We start from the raw sequence: 17,918 nt of genomic DNA on the forward strand, positions 1-17,918 counted from the left end.
AAAATCAATAGCAACGAAAGCCTAAAATTTTGCATTTGAACGCTAAAATTGTTTTGACGTGAATACATCTTTACTTTACCATGGAGCGGTCTATCAAAATTCACTCTACACAAGAATGAGCTGAACGTAATCGTGAATATCTCTAGTTATATTGAAGTTAGCAACACAATTTCTTTGCAAATTATGGGAAAAATGTTCTGTAATTCATGAAAAATTTTTCAATATTTTGAAACAACCACAAGTAATTCAAAATATAAGATGTCAAAAATGTTTGGTATGAACTAGCAGTTTGGTATGAACAACTAGCGCTACAGGGTCCGCCATGTAACTTTTTTTTAAACATGCAATAAAACACAAACGGTTCATCCGATTTCAAAATTTATTTTTTCATATTAAAGTACAATCCTTCCGGTTAATTGTGGAATATAATTTCATTCAAATGGCTGCCTCAGCTGGCCTTGCAGTACACCATACGGTCGGTGAAGTTTTTTAGTACATTTTCGATTGTATGCAGCTTTATTTCAGCTATGGCTGCACGAATGTTGTCCTTCAAAGCTTGAATTGTCTCTGACTTGTCCACATAACACTTATCTTTGACAGCCCCCCAAAGTTAATAGTCTAACGGCGTCAAATCACAGCTCCGAGGCGGCCAAACGACATCCGAATTTCGACTGATAATTCAATCTTCGAAGACTGTGCGCTAGGCTGTGTGGCACGGAGCGCCGTCTTGACTTTGTTCTTAGATATATCATTTCATAATACTCAGAACGTACTCGTATATGTGTATCTAACACTTTTGTGACATCCATCAGTAGTTAAATGATTTAGGTTTCACGATAGTATTTTGTTACTTCAAATTATAATTTAGGTGAATTTCAATCTAAATTCAAAATAAACGAAATTGAAAACGTCAAGTGTAAAAAATTTCTTTTTTATATCGTTCACTCTGACTCGGCTTTAACATAATTGTGGTCGTTCACCGGAAAAAAAACTTCACCTAAACAGTAAACAATTCACCGACAGCATTGAAAATCAATGATTTTTAGCTCTTATTTTGAAAATCATTCATTTCGCAGTTTTAAGAAAAACCAATATTTGGGAATTTTCTACTTATAAACAGATAACCTCATCCCCTACCAAATCAGTGGTACATAGTTATGTACTATACCCAATTCTTCAGTATTTCAAAAAAAAAAATCTTTCAAAATAAACACCGTCTTCCAACCGCCATCAATCGTGTGATCGCACAGACGGACGTACCTCAGCCCAGCGGTGCATTCGGCTCTCGCGTCACCACGAATGGTAAAGTGCCGATAATGAACCATTCGGCGGTCCCGGTATATAAAGTAGTGCTACGATGCCGCTCTGGCTTAATCGTCAATCAGTTGAGAACTACCCTTGGGCTAGCGTGGACGTTTGATTTCCGCGAGAAAAACCATCATCTATTTTGTATTGTTTCCGGTGGTGAACCGGCTGGTGTCTGATATCAACTAAATTAATTTAAACAGTGCTAGAAAACTGACTGACTGAGGCTTATTGTCATTAGCCGGTGAGGTGGAAAATCTGAGCTTGTTAGTTATTTACGGTGAAGTGGATAGGCACTCCGTTGTGTGAAAGTGCATCGGAGATATTCGGAGAAAAATTCAGTGAAGAAAATAAGTTGCAACAAGCGAGTGGGAAAACAGACTTGGCCGACCGAGTGTGAAACGAAAAAAAAACTCATCCTTGTCCATCGCGCGCCATTGCTTCGTTTCAATTCTGTTCCAAGAATTGCTGAGCGCACCCCCAGCCAAGGTGATTTGGAAAGTTTGTGAAAAACATTTGTTCGATTGAATCTAACGCCAAAGGAGTCGTCACAATGACTACCGATACTTGGGGATACACTGAGCTGAACGGTAAGTAGATGGGAAATTGCGTTTTGAGATGAGAATTCCTGTTGTGCGCATATTGATTGATCGAGCGATTATAAAAATTTAAAATTTAAATCACTAGATGCTTGTAGTTAATCTACAAAACGCATGGAACATTTAATGACGATCTCCGCAGATTATCGCCAGATTGCATTTGCATCTGTATGTAACAGTATGCGTTGAGGTGCGAAGTTTGTCTACAAGACGAAGCCTGAAGTCATGACCCTAATGTGCGATGTAGACCTTCAAAAGCTGAGTTGAATCTCGACAAACAAAATTTCTCGTATAACATTTGGTTTGTGAGCTTAGAATCGGTAAAAAATAGGTTGTCGGAATAGATAGCCATGTTCCATGGTAGGATGTAGGACCGTAGGGCAAGGTATATTATCAGGTTATCAAGATGATCGTGCAGTTGTAATAAGCAACTTTAGGTGAGATAATGAGTATGTTTTGAATTTATTGAGCTGCTGCAGTATTTACGTGAATCGGGTGAGCTGATTTATGCCGAGAGTAGCTCCAAATAACCCGATTGGAATCTTTGAACTGACGATAAAAGCATTGTGAGAACTGCGTTTTCTTGTATTAACATTAATTTAATTAGATTGAAATCGTTGAGAAATATTCTGAGCCAGAGTATTATATTATAATTTTCGGTGCTGATTGGATAACGAATCTCTGATAGTATTACAGTTCCTAACTAAAATTAACATTTGTTTGGACTCCATTCATAAGAATGTGGAATTTGTCCCTCGGTTTCAATAAACTTTGATTCTTAGTACAGAGTAATTGCATGTCTATAGCTTTACGATTCGTCTGACTGTATGTATCCTTACTGGTGGACATTACAACACACGACATCTGGCTTATGAGACCAGTGAAGCAGGCCAAAAAACTTAAAATTTTTAAGGATGTATGAAATTGTAAATAAGTGCTCAAGGAAACATTTTATAAATAGAAGTTCTCGAGAAAAAAGATAGCTAATTAAAATATCAATTTTTTTATAAGGTTTTCTCGAATTTATTCCTGTTAAAGAACAACGACTGTGTATAGAATTATGTTAATTTTGTAATGTTGTAATGTACGGCTTTTCTCAGTTCGAAATGTATTGGCAGATGTTTTTTTTTAAATTCAAGTTAACCGTCGTTTCATGCAGACTTTTTTCAAAGGAAATTACAATAACAAAGTTTATTTTCGAAAAAGCAAGTAGAGAAATGAATTCTTTTTTTTCGTAGGTTATAAGCTATCTTAGAATCCACAACATCGAACGGTTGCTACAATCGCAAGCGCAAGAACGTGAACTAGCTCACGTTAGTCAAAAGTAAGAACTGGATAAAACACGTTAAACATTCGACAAAATCTTAAATATCAACATCCTTTGCAAATAGGTGTGAATTGCCGAAAATTGGCAAAACAAACAACCAGCTTTGATTCATAATTAGCGATACCGTAAAGGGCTTATTTTGTGGCAGAATTTATGATATAAATTTTACAAGGAACCGAATGCAGAAAATGTCTGTAATCTACAATGAAAAAATTATTGGTTTTATGTCCAATGGAAATTATAACTTGAAACTTATCGACTGTATTTCTACCGGTCATATTGATCGGTGGGTATACTGTTGTTAAAAAATGACGATATCATGCATCAGAGTCAAGTTCACAAACAAGGATGACCACTTACTAGAAAATAAAACTTATTGTATTAAACAAGACAAGACAAGGTTGTTTCTGAACAAGACAACTGACTGCTTCGGTGAATGGAGAAGAGATTTTGCTCTCAAAAAAGTGGAATAATTTCAATAATAGATATAAATACACCCCAATGAGCGCTCTAGGGTTAATATTGTTTTATGACACCGTAGTTTTAACCTTTGTGGTCATTCGCTGGAGGTGCACGTCAGCCAATTTTTCTCGCAGCTACCTATAAAATTGATTAGTGATTCAAAAAGTCTGATGTTAACACGAAAAATTCGTTAAACCTGAAAATAAACAGTTTTGTAGTAGGGGAGACCGCGACGAAAATGGTCAATTTTGGTCTTGCTCAAAAATTAGTGCGAAAAATAATATTTTAACTCGTAATGTTGTATACTGAGACGGCTAGGGTTTAAACCATGTTCGACGTACGCTTTATCATTCCTAGTCGTGTTTTAGAACTGTGTCTATCACAAGGATCAGGGTGGCGAAATGGTAGTTGCAAAAACTGAACTTAGTTATGGCGACTTTACGTCAAACCAACAAAAATTAATAAATCGTTTATTTTTTTATTTTAAACTAATCCTATCACAATGATTTCAGTTAAACCAATTATTGAAAACAGCACTTTCTGCCTTCCTTGTAAAAAATCAATCAGTTCGTCGAAATCGAAAAATGGCTATGTTCGTATGAATATGTGTGGCAAATAATTTCACTCAATGCTCTCGGAGATGGGTTGGACTGATTTTCATCTATCATTTGGAACACGATTCCGCAAACGACATCAATTGTCTGCATAAAACACCAAACTTTGCAATCAGATTTCGTTTTATTTTCTAGTAAGTGGTCATCCATGCAGAATGAAATTCGGCGTAGACAGTGAAATGTTAGTTTTTTATTCATTTGGTTTCTCCAATATATGTTTCCACTCAGTCATTACAAAAACTGATGTTATATACTGTTCGAAAGCTAGAACCTTCAGTTACAAAACGCATTTGGTTCGAGGCTGGGAGTGCACCAACCTCGAAATCAAAAATCTCGAAACGGCTGCTGCGAAAATAACCAGTCCCATTTTGGCGCAAGAAACAATCAGACATAACCCAATATTATGTGTAAATGGAATTTTTCGACTCGCAAACAATTTGGGGCCAATTAATAACCAGGCCTAAGAGTTCAAATAGTTTTACAATCGAATGCTTGAAAAATGACATTTTTATTTTCCATTATTCTGTATTTAGCTCAGCACTGTATTCAACCAAAATCACACACCGGTAACAGACATTCGTGCCTGTGATGTGAAATATTTTTTCTTCGAAACGGTTGAAAACTCGGACTCATATGTGAAATCAACTCAACTTTTGTTGATAAGCAAAAAAATGGTAGTTTATTTCAACAATAAAATCAATTGGAACAGAAATTTTTTTCGTTGGGTTAGACCAAAATGTTAATTCACATCAAACAGAGATCATTGTTGGTGTTGAAGGGGGAAATTGGTTTGAAATAATCATGTTCTAGATGGAAATTAACAAAAATCAAATTTTAAAATCTACTAACTGTTTTGTTCTCTCAAACAAGCTCCATTTTTCTGCGTGTGTAAATGCGCTGCTTGTTATGATGATACTTTCAGCAAGAGCTGTCAAATCGGTAGGAAAGTTTTTAATTGCTTCACTTTTTCAGCGAGCAAATTTATATGAAAAATCATAGCAGAAGTGGAAGAGAAAGTTTTCACTCTGAGGTAGTAATGTTGATCTTAATTTATTGTGCGAAAACTAACGTTTATTCAGAATGAATCATTCGAGCAAATTCAGCAGCTGGAAGTTTTATATAAGGGATCCATAATATAACTGAAACTGGACCAAACGAATCTCCAGCAAGCCGTTTTAGTTTTACTTATTCGAACAGTTCTACTGTCAAATTTAAAACTGGTATACGCTGCCGTTTCATTTTTTGTATTTTCGAAACACGAGTAAAACGCTGTTGGGGCTGCCAGTTTTTCTTGTAATAATTTCCAGATTTAAATTTTAAAACGTGCTTAATCCACCTAGCAGTGAGATGATACCTTTTTTATTAATCCGCATGTGGTTTTTGCATGAATATTCTTCGGTGTTTCAGTTTTCATGACATTATTCTAATGTCCGTCGTTTCAAATGGCAATTTGAGATTTTAATCACTCATTACTCTGTAATGTCGAAACTGCAAATCGGATCGAATTTGAATCTAAAAGTGCAACAACCGATTAAACATTCCATGATATGTCGAAAAAATTTCCACTTTAGAGTTTAGGGTAATTTAAGGTATTTCCAGAGACGGTATTCAGGAATCAGCATAACCCAAACCGAATCGTATGGCCATATGACGAATAAATTATAACAGTTTTGACCCCAACTTTGAAGCTTTTCGGGTTTGTCATCTTCTATATCGCTTTGAATTTTAAAAATTAATCATCCTCTAATTCCAGAATCGGAAGTCAGAATTGGATTCAATTGGATTTATTTTAATATGAATTTTTGTTTCTGAAATTCGATTTGTTTTTTTTTTTTTTTGAGAAAACGATTGAGCTTTGAGAAACGATTCGATACTGGAACCGGAATTCGAAATTCGGTGTAGCCGAAGTCAGATAAATGCACCTAGTAGCTGTATAGTATACATTTCTTTCAAAATGTTCAAAAATCAATGTAGACATCTTTGAGAAATCGAAGTGCGAATTAAATTTTTGGGTGCCTTCCGAAATGAAAACTGAATACAACCAAAAATGAACGTCTGCTTAGCGGTTCAAATTGAACTGCCGAGTTTACCACTAAGCAGTTCAATTTGAACTGCTCTGCACTGATGAGTTAAAGACGAAACGTAAAAATAATAAAAACGGTTATGTGCCCTAGCACAAAATTTGGCTAACCCCTAAATAAAGTTTATTTGGTTATCGACTATCCAGATCTGCTAGCCCGATAAACCTGATTAATTTATGTGAAACAGACATTTTTATACTAATCACCCTGTAGTTTTATACTAATCACAGTTGGATCTGACTGAAAAACAAGATGTTTTATAGAATCTTAGAACTTTTCATTTGAATCTTAGAAGATTCTTAGAACTTTTCATTTGAATCTTAGAAGATTCTTAGATTTCATTTGAATCTTAGATCGGTTCAGCCATCTACAAGAAAAATGAGTTACACAGTTTTAATTTCGTTTCACATATCATCCTGTAGTTCCGGAACCAGAGGTCGGAACCAAACATAATTCAGGAACCTTGTTTGGGAGTATACGACTTTTCATATGAATCTGAGTTTGTAGAAAACGGTTGATTCATCTCCGAAAAAATTGAGTAAAATTATTTGTCACACACGCATTCGCTGATCTCGACGAACTGATTCGAATGGTATGTGGGTGTTATGTTCTTCCAGCATTTATTGCTGTAAGTAGTTTAAATCAATATAATTATGGAATTACTTTCAACTCGAAAATGCTGATATCATCTGGTTTACATATGGCATATTCGAACGATTATGTTGCCAAAAACTAACCGTGCTAAAATCGGTCCGAGGCAAAATATCATGCTGTACACAGTCTTTTGGGTACTTAGAAACAAATGTATGTAACAGTAGAAAAAATCGTGTTTTATGTTGCTCCAAAGGATTTGTTTGCCAGACAGCGCTCAAAACTTCTACTGCTGGAATATGGGAAAAAGTCACTCACACAAAAATATCGATATCTTCGTTAAAAATGGACGGATTTAAACAATCTATGGCTTGTTGGATAGGTAATACCGTGCGGAATCTAAGTCTGAAAATGTATTCTGTTTCAAGGTCAATTGTGATTTATGTCAAACTGAAAATTTTGACATAAAGCTTCGTATAACTCAAAAAGTAAACATCCGATCTCAATACCATTCAATTGCGTTCAGGGTGACGAGGAGACCTTTCATTTGCGACTAGTTTGATCAAAATCGGTCCAGCCATCTCTGAGATCTCGACCTCTTAGTTGACAACACACATACACACACACACACACACACACACACACACACACACACACACGGAGATTTGCTTAGTTTGTCGAGCTGAATCGATTGGTATATGACATTCGGCCCTCCGGGCCTCGGAAATTTTTTTCTAAACTTTGAGCGAATTCTATACCAATTTTTTATATTTATAAAAAAAGGCAAAACTGACATAAGTTATGCATCTAGAACTGGAACACTCCTGGCCATGCCCTTATACTTGGTCCTATACCATTGATCAAATGCTCGGAAATAACAAATGAAGCATCCAAAATGAATGGCACTCGATTGCTAAACTTTCTAGTACTCGAAAAATCAACATTGCACTGGTTGCTGTTTCAAAAAAGAAATGTTGTTCCGAAAAAACCTAACATAACCCAATTTCAAACATTTATGAAGATTCGCCATGATTAATCGTAGTTTACACTGCAAAAAGTAGTAACATTCGGCTGAAAAGTTCGTATCGTTTAATAGAAACACACATTTTTTGCCAAAATTCGTTTTTATTATTCAACATAATTGCCATCAGAGGCGATGCAGCGATTATAGCGATCTTCCAAATTTTCGATACCATTTTTGTAGTACGATTTATCCTTTGCCTCAAAATAGGCCTCAGTTTCAGCGATTACCTCTTCATTGCTTCTAAATTTTTTACCAGCGAGCATTCTCTTGAGGTCTGAGAACAGGAAAAAGTCACTGGGGGCCAAATCTGGAGAATACGGTGGATGAGGGAGCAATTCGAAGCCCAATTCGTTCAATTTCAGTATGGTTTTCATCGACTTGTGACACGGTGCATTGTCTTGATGAAACAAAACTTTTTTCTTCTTCAAATGAGGCCGTTTTTTTAAATTTCGTCCTTCAAACGCTCTAATAACGCTATATAATAGTCACTGTTGATGGTTTTTCCCTTTTCAAGGTAGTCGATGAAAATTATACCATGCGAATCCCAAAATACAGACGCCATAACCTTACCGGTCGATTGTTGAGTCTTTCCACGCTTTGGGTTTGGTTCATCGCGTGCAGTCCATTCAGCTGACTGTCGATTGGACTCCGGAGTGAAGTGATGGAGCCATGTTTCGTCCATTGTTATATATCGACGAAAAAAATCGGTTTTATTTCGATATAACAGCTCCAAACACTGCTCAGAATCATCAATTCGTTGTTGTTTTTGATCGATTCTGAGCTCACGCGGCACCCATTTTGCACAAAGCTTTCTCATATCCAAATATTCGTGAATAATATGTCCAACACGTTCCTTTGATATCTTTAGGGTGTCAGCTATCTCGATCAACTTCACTTTACGGTCATTGAAAATCATTTTGTGGATTTTTTTCACGTTTTCATCGGTAACAGCCTCTTTTGGACGTCCACTGCGTTCATCGTCTTCGGTGCTCATATGACCAGTACGAAATTTTGCAAACCACTTACGAATTGTTGCTTCGCCCGGTGCAGAGTCTGGATAACACTCATCAAGCAATTTTTTGGTACCGGCGGCACTTTTTTTCATCAAAAAGTAGTGTTTCATCAACACACGAAATTCCTTTTTTTCCATTTGTTTCACAATAACAAAAGTAGCTTCACTCAAAATGCAATATCTCACAAACTAATAATCAGACAGCTGTCAAATTTATACACGTATCTTTTGAAGGTTGGTACTAACTGAAAATGGTATGGATTTAATTCTAGTGGTGCCCTCTCATAAAAACGATACGAACTTTTCAGCCGATCTGTTAGTAATCACTTTGAAATCGATTTTCTTTTACTCCGCGTTTATTTTTATTGTTTATATCTATTTGTATTATTGAATAATAGAAAAAATCGTTGCAAATCACTACTACCTATATGGTGTCGCTACCGGTTATTCAGTTTCGAGGCAATGTGGCAATTATCTGAGTTAAGCGTGTATGATGTAATGTTGATCCATACCCGATTAACAGCTGTCGTAGAATTTTTAGATACAAAAGTCTGAAGTGATGAATGTCTATGGAATCAAACGTCACCCCGATTTTTAAAGAGATAGTGTGCCTCAGCAGTATTGTTGTATCACGTGCCAGTACCGACTTTGAAGAATACAACAATGGCTACCTGATAATGTTTTAGGTACCAATGATATTCTACTTTTAGGTTTAGGAATCACGCGACTTCTTTTATAACTCTGCGCACGCAGATTGGCCTAGGCAGCGATTGCTTCGATGCACAGAATTTATACGTAACAAGCTTTCAATTGATTTGTATAGCAAATAATGCCAACCGTATCGCTTGCAGAGTACGGCTTCTAGTGATTGATTGCGTTAAACGTCAGACTATCAATCAAAACAATATCAGTTTTGATATCTGTTCGACCGTCCGTTCGTGCGTACATTGAGCATCGTATGTGTGAACGAAATGTTTTAGAAACTTATTTTCTTCACGCCCCATTTCGTGCCCGTGCAGTGGCGACGGTGAGGATTCGTTCACACGGACCTTCTGTAAGTGGTCGAGAAATCGTGCGAATTTGTGCTGTTTTTAAGGAACATGCGTCAGTGACATTGATCCGATGCCGGGTTGTTGCATTTGCTGAGTTGTGTCGTCAGACCACGTGACTTTTCTTCTCAGCCGTTTGCTATTTTGGTACAGTTTAACGTCTCGTTATTATGGACAGCAGTGGCGTACTCAAGGAGGAGTTCAAGGGGTCACAACGCCCTCCAAATGGAACAAGTTTATATGAACAATAAATAAGGATCGTTAGGATCGAAAACTTTCCTAAACTGGGTTTCGGACCTAAACTATAACTGTCATTGTAACGTGCGCTACACACTCGCATGCCACTCACCAAACATCTACGATCGCTTCACGTCGTCACGTCTATTATTTATTATCTGTGACACTAATCGGTAGTCGGTTTTTCGCTGCTTATTGTTTATTATCAGCGAGCGGAATGCGTCTGTTCTAATTTCGAATCGATTGATTGGCGGCTTGAAGTCGATGGTCCAGTATCACTCAACAGAAAGGATTAGCGGATTGAACGAGTTTTGCTGGCTGAAGTTGTTGTGTACACGATCGAAATGATGTGCTACCGATAGCCGTAGGACCGTAAACGAGATTTGTGTGATAGTCAGTATTGTACCCACTTGGCTTCATCGGTTATTAGCCAATTGAAACAATTGAAACTTGTCGGTTCACACAACGCCACGAGTGGAAATGTATGCATATATGTATTGTGATTAGGGCCCATAGAACCGTGATAGACTTAACAGTTATCTAACAAGTGCGATGATCGCTAAACGTGTGGGATGATTCTATTCTTCTTTACCATAGACAAGAATGAGCGATGAAATTTTTGATAATAATTCTGTCGATTCTTGGATATTATTCTTCCGATGTCCGACGTCCACTCGTCTGTGAAATGGATATATGTAGCATAAACTGTCGAGAATGTGTTCCAACCTGCACTTAGGCGCATGTAACATTAGCTAAACCCTCACTTGCTATGCTGAATAACTACCAGTTCAGCGAAGGGCGAAGTTGTCGGCTTAACAGTTCCAATTTAAAGAACTCAGTGGATGTTGATGTGTTAATTTACTAGCCAGTATCAACTACGCACACTTCGTACGTTTGTAAGTTACTTAAGTTTCTAGAGTATGACAAAACGACCTACATAGCAGTACTGTTTGCCATTTCAATTTTTTAGAAAAGTATTGAAATGAAAAACATGTGCCAGAGGGAATGTGGCAACGATGTATGGACCACGAGTTGCAGTAGTTATTCTAAGAATTGCACATGGTTTGTACGACCGAATTGTTTGAATAGAGATCTGATCGCTTAGTTTTAATTAGAATTAGAAAATTACTATTATAAAAGAAAATAAAACAAGCTAATTTGCTCTTTTGCTTACTTTAATTCCTTCGACAACTTCGACAAACAGTCTTCGGAAAAATAGTGACACATCCCATAAGTATCGGATGCTTCGTGCATTTTCTCGCTGAACGAGGAACTGAAAGCAAACCGGTGCTGTTTGCTCAATTCAATAACCGGGACCGGACAATTTCCGACTCGTCCTCCGCTTCGGCCACGCCATCGGGCAGAAAATAGTAATGTTTCATTAGGCGGTGTGTAATTACCTGGGAAGCTTTTGTGATTACCGGCCTGTGCAACGCCTACTGTAATGGCGCGCATTGTGTTCCTATCGGATGATTATGGAAATAGATAGTTTTGCGAAAACTAAATTGCGCTAGAAAATAGCAGTGATTATTATTTGACGTGAGATTACAATCTTTGTTTTCAATATGGAATATGGTATTGAGACAACTATTTTTCATGAGGTTTTCCTCATCACAATCATTAAAAAAATCCAAAATAATTTCCTATAGCACTTTAGTAAATTACATTCGTAAATATTTTATATAGTTACGTGCTAACTGGTCGTTTATAGAAAAGAAAATACTGCAAAAGTACCGCATTACTACAGTTTCTTAGTAAGCAAACGAAACACCTATCTGTTCAGAATACAAAGGTGAAGTGGAAAGTAATCTTTTCGAGAATGGGAAAATGGTTTTTGAATTTGTTTTTAATTTGATTGAATAAACACTGAAAATTGAAACTACACGGATACAAATCCACTGCCGGAACGATGATCAAGAAAGCATAGAAATCATGAAACATTACTTCTCATGAGATAAACATAAATTACTGATGGTTTTATGAACAAAATGATTCATATGATGCAATAGCAATAGCTTATCTTCCATAAAAATTTTCATGATTTAAATCATTTTGATCGTATTATCATTAATAATAGATATAATCTCTTGTGAAGACAAGTTTTATGATTTTCATAATTTCTTAATCGTGAAACCGAAATGTTTAATTCTTTGGTTCCACCTCGCTGTCAGATGCTGCGTTTTAGCAATTTTTATATCTTTTTATGCGGTAGCACTAACACAATTAAGGATCAAATGTAAACCAAGTTTACTCATGTTGGTAATTTGTTGTTTATTACGTTCTTTTTATTTGGTACGTATTTCCAACACCACAAAAATACAAACTGTACGAATGATTGAATTTACAATGGATAGTATTGATATCAATGGAAGCAATTTTAGTTTAATTTTAAGTAATGTAGGTTCACCTACATTACTTAAAAATAAATTGAAATTGGTATTCCTACCACTCATGGATCTTGTACCGATAAAAAACAATATTGTGAACTATTCCTTGGAGGAAAATTTATGTATTTAAAATGATCACCTCGTACTTATAATATAAAATCAGCATGTTATTGTGATGTACATATACTACTAAATATGCGATATAACAATTTTATTCTATATTTATTTTACTATATAACTAAAACTTTTAAAATACAAACAAATTCACGAACAATGTTACACTTCACAATGATGATGGTGGAGCTATCTGCTGATAACTATGATGGTGTGATGCTTCGTTTTCTTTTACAGCATGGAACACTAACACTTATATGATACAGTCGGTACTACACCTGCTGACACCACCGAATTTATATATGCAGTGCAACCAGTTTATCAGAGGCTTGAACGATGGAGTTTAAAACAATCTCTTTTAGCAATACTTTTAAACAAACGTTAAACCTGACTTTTTGGATGAAAAAGTTACTTACACTGTTTCAGTGCATTTGTATTAGATCGAGCTACACAAAATAAACAAAACTAAATATTTTCTTTTAACAAAGTAGTTTTCCGGAAAAAAAAAAAGTTTTACGACAGCCTTCCATATCCATATCCTTTCGCGTATTAAATTAAAGGTTCCTGTTTTGTGCGATTACTAATAGAAGGTACGTAAATCTTCATTTTGCAATAAATTCTGCAAAAGAAAATCCACGTGAGATTGAGTTTGTTGCTAATCATGTGTGCTAATAATTTAGCTCGAGCAATTTCCCGGAAAACGGAAGAGTTTTAGACTAAAATTTTCGCTTCTCTTGAAGCGTAATTCTAAACAAAATGAGCGAATATTATTGAATAAAATCAGGGAAAAAGGCACATAAATTTCTTTTTACGCTCATTGTTGAAACTAGTCATGCGATTGCAAAGTGTATTTCTCCTTAAACTGATTCTTAAGAATATAATCAAATTACAATAAGCAAGATGTGTTCAATTTACCAGTTGTATAGAGAACTCAAAGCTAGTATTATATTTATATTGAATACAACAATGATTTAACGGGCTTCGATTGTATTCATATTCCCAAATTGAAATTAAAATACTTTGACTTTTGGTTTTTCGGTTCCGGATTGAGAAACTTATGATTTTTAGAATCAGAAAGAAGTTGATTTCCATAATCATATACTGTGTGCTTCACAATTATAGGTTTCATTATTTCTTTATTTTATATGAACATAGTTTTACATATTGTTGAATAGCAGGGAGTTCCTGTTTGACTTCTTTTCACATAATTTTGAGTTGTTTTGAATCTTTTCTTTCATTTACTCGCTCCATCATTGACAAAACACGTGGAACTAAACCATCCAACAGCGATAGTTTAATTTAAAACGTACTTAATCCACCTAGCGCAGTGAGATAATACCTTTTCTTTCAATTTCAATTTCAATTTTGAAATAAATATTGCTACATATTTAAAAACATAATCAGGATAATTTAAAAAAATATTATTTTAATATATTTGAGTGATGCGATAATTTCGCTTTGTCAGTGGTTACAATCGACTTTTGTTGAAAACATGTATGGGTTATCACTTTGAATTCAATGATAATTTAGAATTTACAATATAAGGATTAACACGTCACAGTCGAACAATTATGTTGCCGAAAAGGAACCGTGCTAAAAATAAATCGTGTCAAAATAGTTTGAACTGCTCTGAGCACTAACGAGCCGAAGGTGAAACGCGAAGAAATACTTAGATCCATATTAACTAAAGTTAGGTTACTGAACAGAATCAGAAAAAATGTATGGAAAATATGTATTTCAAATTAATTAATTCGGTAATTTTTCGGTTCCATGTAATAGTTTTTTGGGTCCATACGCTTATTACAGCGAATTTCTTTTTGAGGGTGCTTTTTTCACTGGAAACAACTTTGTTTTTCTTCATAAGAGGCCGTTTTGCATCTATTCCGGCTGTTAATTGCTCTAATAATACGCGGGATGCTTTTTTTTCATTTTTGGAATTAGTTCACCAAAAGTATGCCTCCTTAGGTGCCAGTCCTTTGCCGATTACTTGTTTTGTTCTCTGACGTGCAATAGAGAATCCAAGTCTTATAAATAGTTACTAATACCAAACACGCTTCCGTATCACGCTCGCGTTCGTGTTTTGTGGTTCAGAGTTAGCATGCACGGCATCTAGAACATTTTATTCATCTGCAGAATTTCGTCAAAAATATGACCTATGAATTAGTCCTCGTGGCATCTACTAACTCCCGCCTCTTCACTTTCCTAACAGCCAACGTACACGTGACCTTAAATGACAAAACCGGTTTTAATCCACCTAGTGGTGTCATGATGCCTTTCTCCTGTATAATATTGTGGTATTCTATTCAAAATTTTTCTCTTCGATTTTTGAAAGAAACCAAGAGATTGGTTGTGCATTAACTAGTATAACATACAGAATGAAACAATACTTTGCTCGCGTAGGTCATTGTTACCGGGAACCAGGATAGCCGAAATCAGTTTGTTCAGTTGCCTACTGATAATGACTATCGATTTGTGTAGTTTTGAGACCAGCTTAGAAAAATTTGTATAACTCCGGAACCGGCAGTCGAATCCGGATGAAATTCGTACTCGTATAATTTCGTATGGGACCGTGAGACCTTTCATTTGAATCTAAGTTTGTCAAAATCGGTTCAGCCATCTATGAGAAAACCTAGTGAGATTATTTGACACACACACATACATTGCTCAGCTCGATGAACTGAGTCGAATGGTATATGACACTTGGCCAATTTTTAATAGTCGGGTTTTCAAGTGATTACATAACCTTTCTATATGAGAAAGCCAAAAACGTCATAGCTGAAGCAATAATTGGATTTTTAAAACAAATAAGCTGTACTACTGTCATTATATAATTGTTTTACTTCAATTACTCTATTTTATTGAACTGTCGCTAAATTAATTACTGTAAGGTTATGGGATAAAAGTCCTGCAACAGAAACCACTTCTGCTTAGGTTTACTCGTGTTTCTCGATTTACTTAAAACTTGAATTTGAGCAAGCGACAGTGAAACCGAATAGTAAGAATTCGCGTCGCTAATACACCGATACACCATTTTACGATTTCAAATATTAGTTTGATTTGAAACTACTAAAATTAAATAGTTTAAAACAGATGGTCAAGTTTCTTGACTTTGCATAGATAGTTTTCGAGGAAGCAAAGAAGTAGAAAATTTAAATTAGGAAAAGAGTACTTGTAGTACAGTTTATATACCAAGCACAAAAACTCAGTCTCTTTGTGTTTGTTTTTATTCGAAGAATTTAGTCAGCTCTTCTTTTCTACTGCCAGCAGTATGTACAGTATTAACGAATGATCTAAACGAAATCCATCATCTCGAGTCAAATAAGTATCTAACATTATTGAAAGTAACATTTCGTAGATGTTCACAGTCTCAACGACAAGCAAGTCTCCAATAATTCACTTCTATAATTAAATCTATTTTTAGTCTGGCCACAATGTTATCATTTTCCTGTCGTATGTTTATCTCCATGCTGTCATGTTTGCGAGTCTCGTTTGTCATCCACCTTGTTGTGCGTGTGAAAGGTTTACTTAGGAGTATTATCTGGTGTTTACAGTCACTGTTGTACTCATCATCTGGTATTACGTTAGCAAAATAATATATCGCTAGTCCTAAATCTTTCTGAAACAGCACCAAAACTTCTTATGACCGCTGGTGACTGAGCTTAAGGTTATTGCGCAGTGTAAATATGGTAAAATTAAGTATACACTTACTTTGTAAAGTTCGTTTAAAAATTTTACGACGTAAAAAACTGACAAAGATCAAGATCCAAATTCAAATTAAGATTTTTCAACGTAAAAGTTGTCAACTGGAAAATACATCGAATCATTTTTCGGATCATTCGGATCAACGATTTATCCTTCAACGGGACACCAACCTTCGTTTTAATTGTTTATAAGTTGCCGATTACAATGTAAAACTTTAATTCTCAGGGCAACAAGAATTTTGGGATTTAAAATTTTTCCCTGGAATAGAGGACAATTTGTTTGGTTTTCAAATTATAAGTTTACACGATTTTCTCTAGGTGTATACACTTTTAGAATTTTTTTTTCAATTCACCTAGTGGTGTTATGATGCCTTTCTCATATTACTCATTCTCTCATAATAAATATTACTGTGGCATTATTTAAAAAACTTTCCAATGAACCTTTAAAAAAACCAGAGTATTTTGGTTATAAGCTATCATAACCTACAAATTGGAACAGATTTTGAACAACAAAATACAAAATAATAGGGTCCCTATTTCATCTGAGCTCCTATTTTTATCTCATCCCTTCACCTCATTGAATAATATCTTACAATGTACCTGAACCAAACTGTGGAATGTTTTAAAATGATTATTCAAGCTATTGTCACACTTTCCCATTGGAAGAAATGGTTTTAGATTCTTCGGTGATTGTTTTTTTTTTTCATTAAAACAAACTCACCTTTCAATTAGGACACATTTTCGTCTCAAAATTTACAGTTCGTCATGTTTTTGAATATCTACTAATCGATTCGTTTCAAAACATGATCACTATTTCGCACAATTACACTACTATTGAATGCTGGATAACTTCATAATTAGTAATATTTACTTGCCACTTGTTTAATTAACGATTAAAAACTTCAAAAATCACACGACAAGCAATAAAAGTCTTCGAAAATGTGAGATGAAAGTTTTTCACTTCGTTACGCTTTGTTTTCATCTCATTTGGTTTCGCAAAGGTGTCAAGTTTTCTTATAATGTTACAAAAAAATTGTTTTCCGTCTTCAAATTATCATTAACAAGTATTTTTTTTTGGTATCCGTGACATAAGTTTAATTATATTGTTGATATTTATATTTCAATAAAACTGTTTCGGCTTCGAATATCACCAGAAAGAGCGTGTTAAATACTAATGAAATAACTATTGTGGCAAATCTAGTAGCAGTGGTTTCTTTCCGCTATACGTCACCATAACACTGCTAATTGTGTGTGCCCTACTGTGCACAGAGATGCCAGATATTTTTATAGAAAATATGTTTGGGGATTTTGAGACAAATTTAGAAAGAATCTGATCTTTTTTGCTTCGTCGCTCTGAATAACGAAGGTATTTGATCACTATTTTCGGCACTTACGGAACCTGAAACTTATAACCG

General features: G+C 35.3%; 1 protein-coding gene across 2 annotated transcripts in view; it reads left to right on the top strand.

Annotated features, from left to right (window-relative positions):
• Positions 1 to 1,362: 1,362 nt before the first annotated feature.
• The window catches only part of LOC131427667 (carbonic anhydrase 2), a 63,746-nt gene continuing 47,190 nt past the window's right edge, over positions 1,363 to 17,918 (top strand). The window contains exon 1 of one of the 2 annotated variants that reach the window (XM_058591061.1): positions 1,363 to 1,895. In XM_058591061.1, coding sequence (XP_058447044.1) covers positions 1,859 to 1,895 — 37 coding nt within the window. In that variant the 5' untranslated portion in view covers positions 1,363 to 1,858. The remainder of the gene's footprint in view (positions 1,896 to 17,918) is intronic. The other variant, XM_058591062.1, reaches the window with a different exon arrangement.

This window comes from Malaya genurostris, chromosome 2, assembly GCF_030247185.1.
Source record: "Malaya genurostris strain Urasoe2022 chromosome 2, Malgen_1.1, whole genome shotgun sequence".
NCBI classification, from domain to species: Eukaryota; Metazoa; Arthropoda; class Insecta; order Diptera; family Culicidae; genus Malaya; species Malaya genurostris.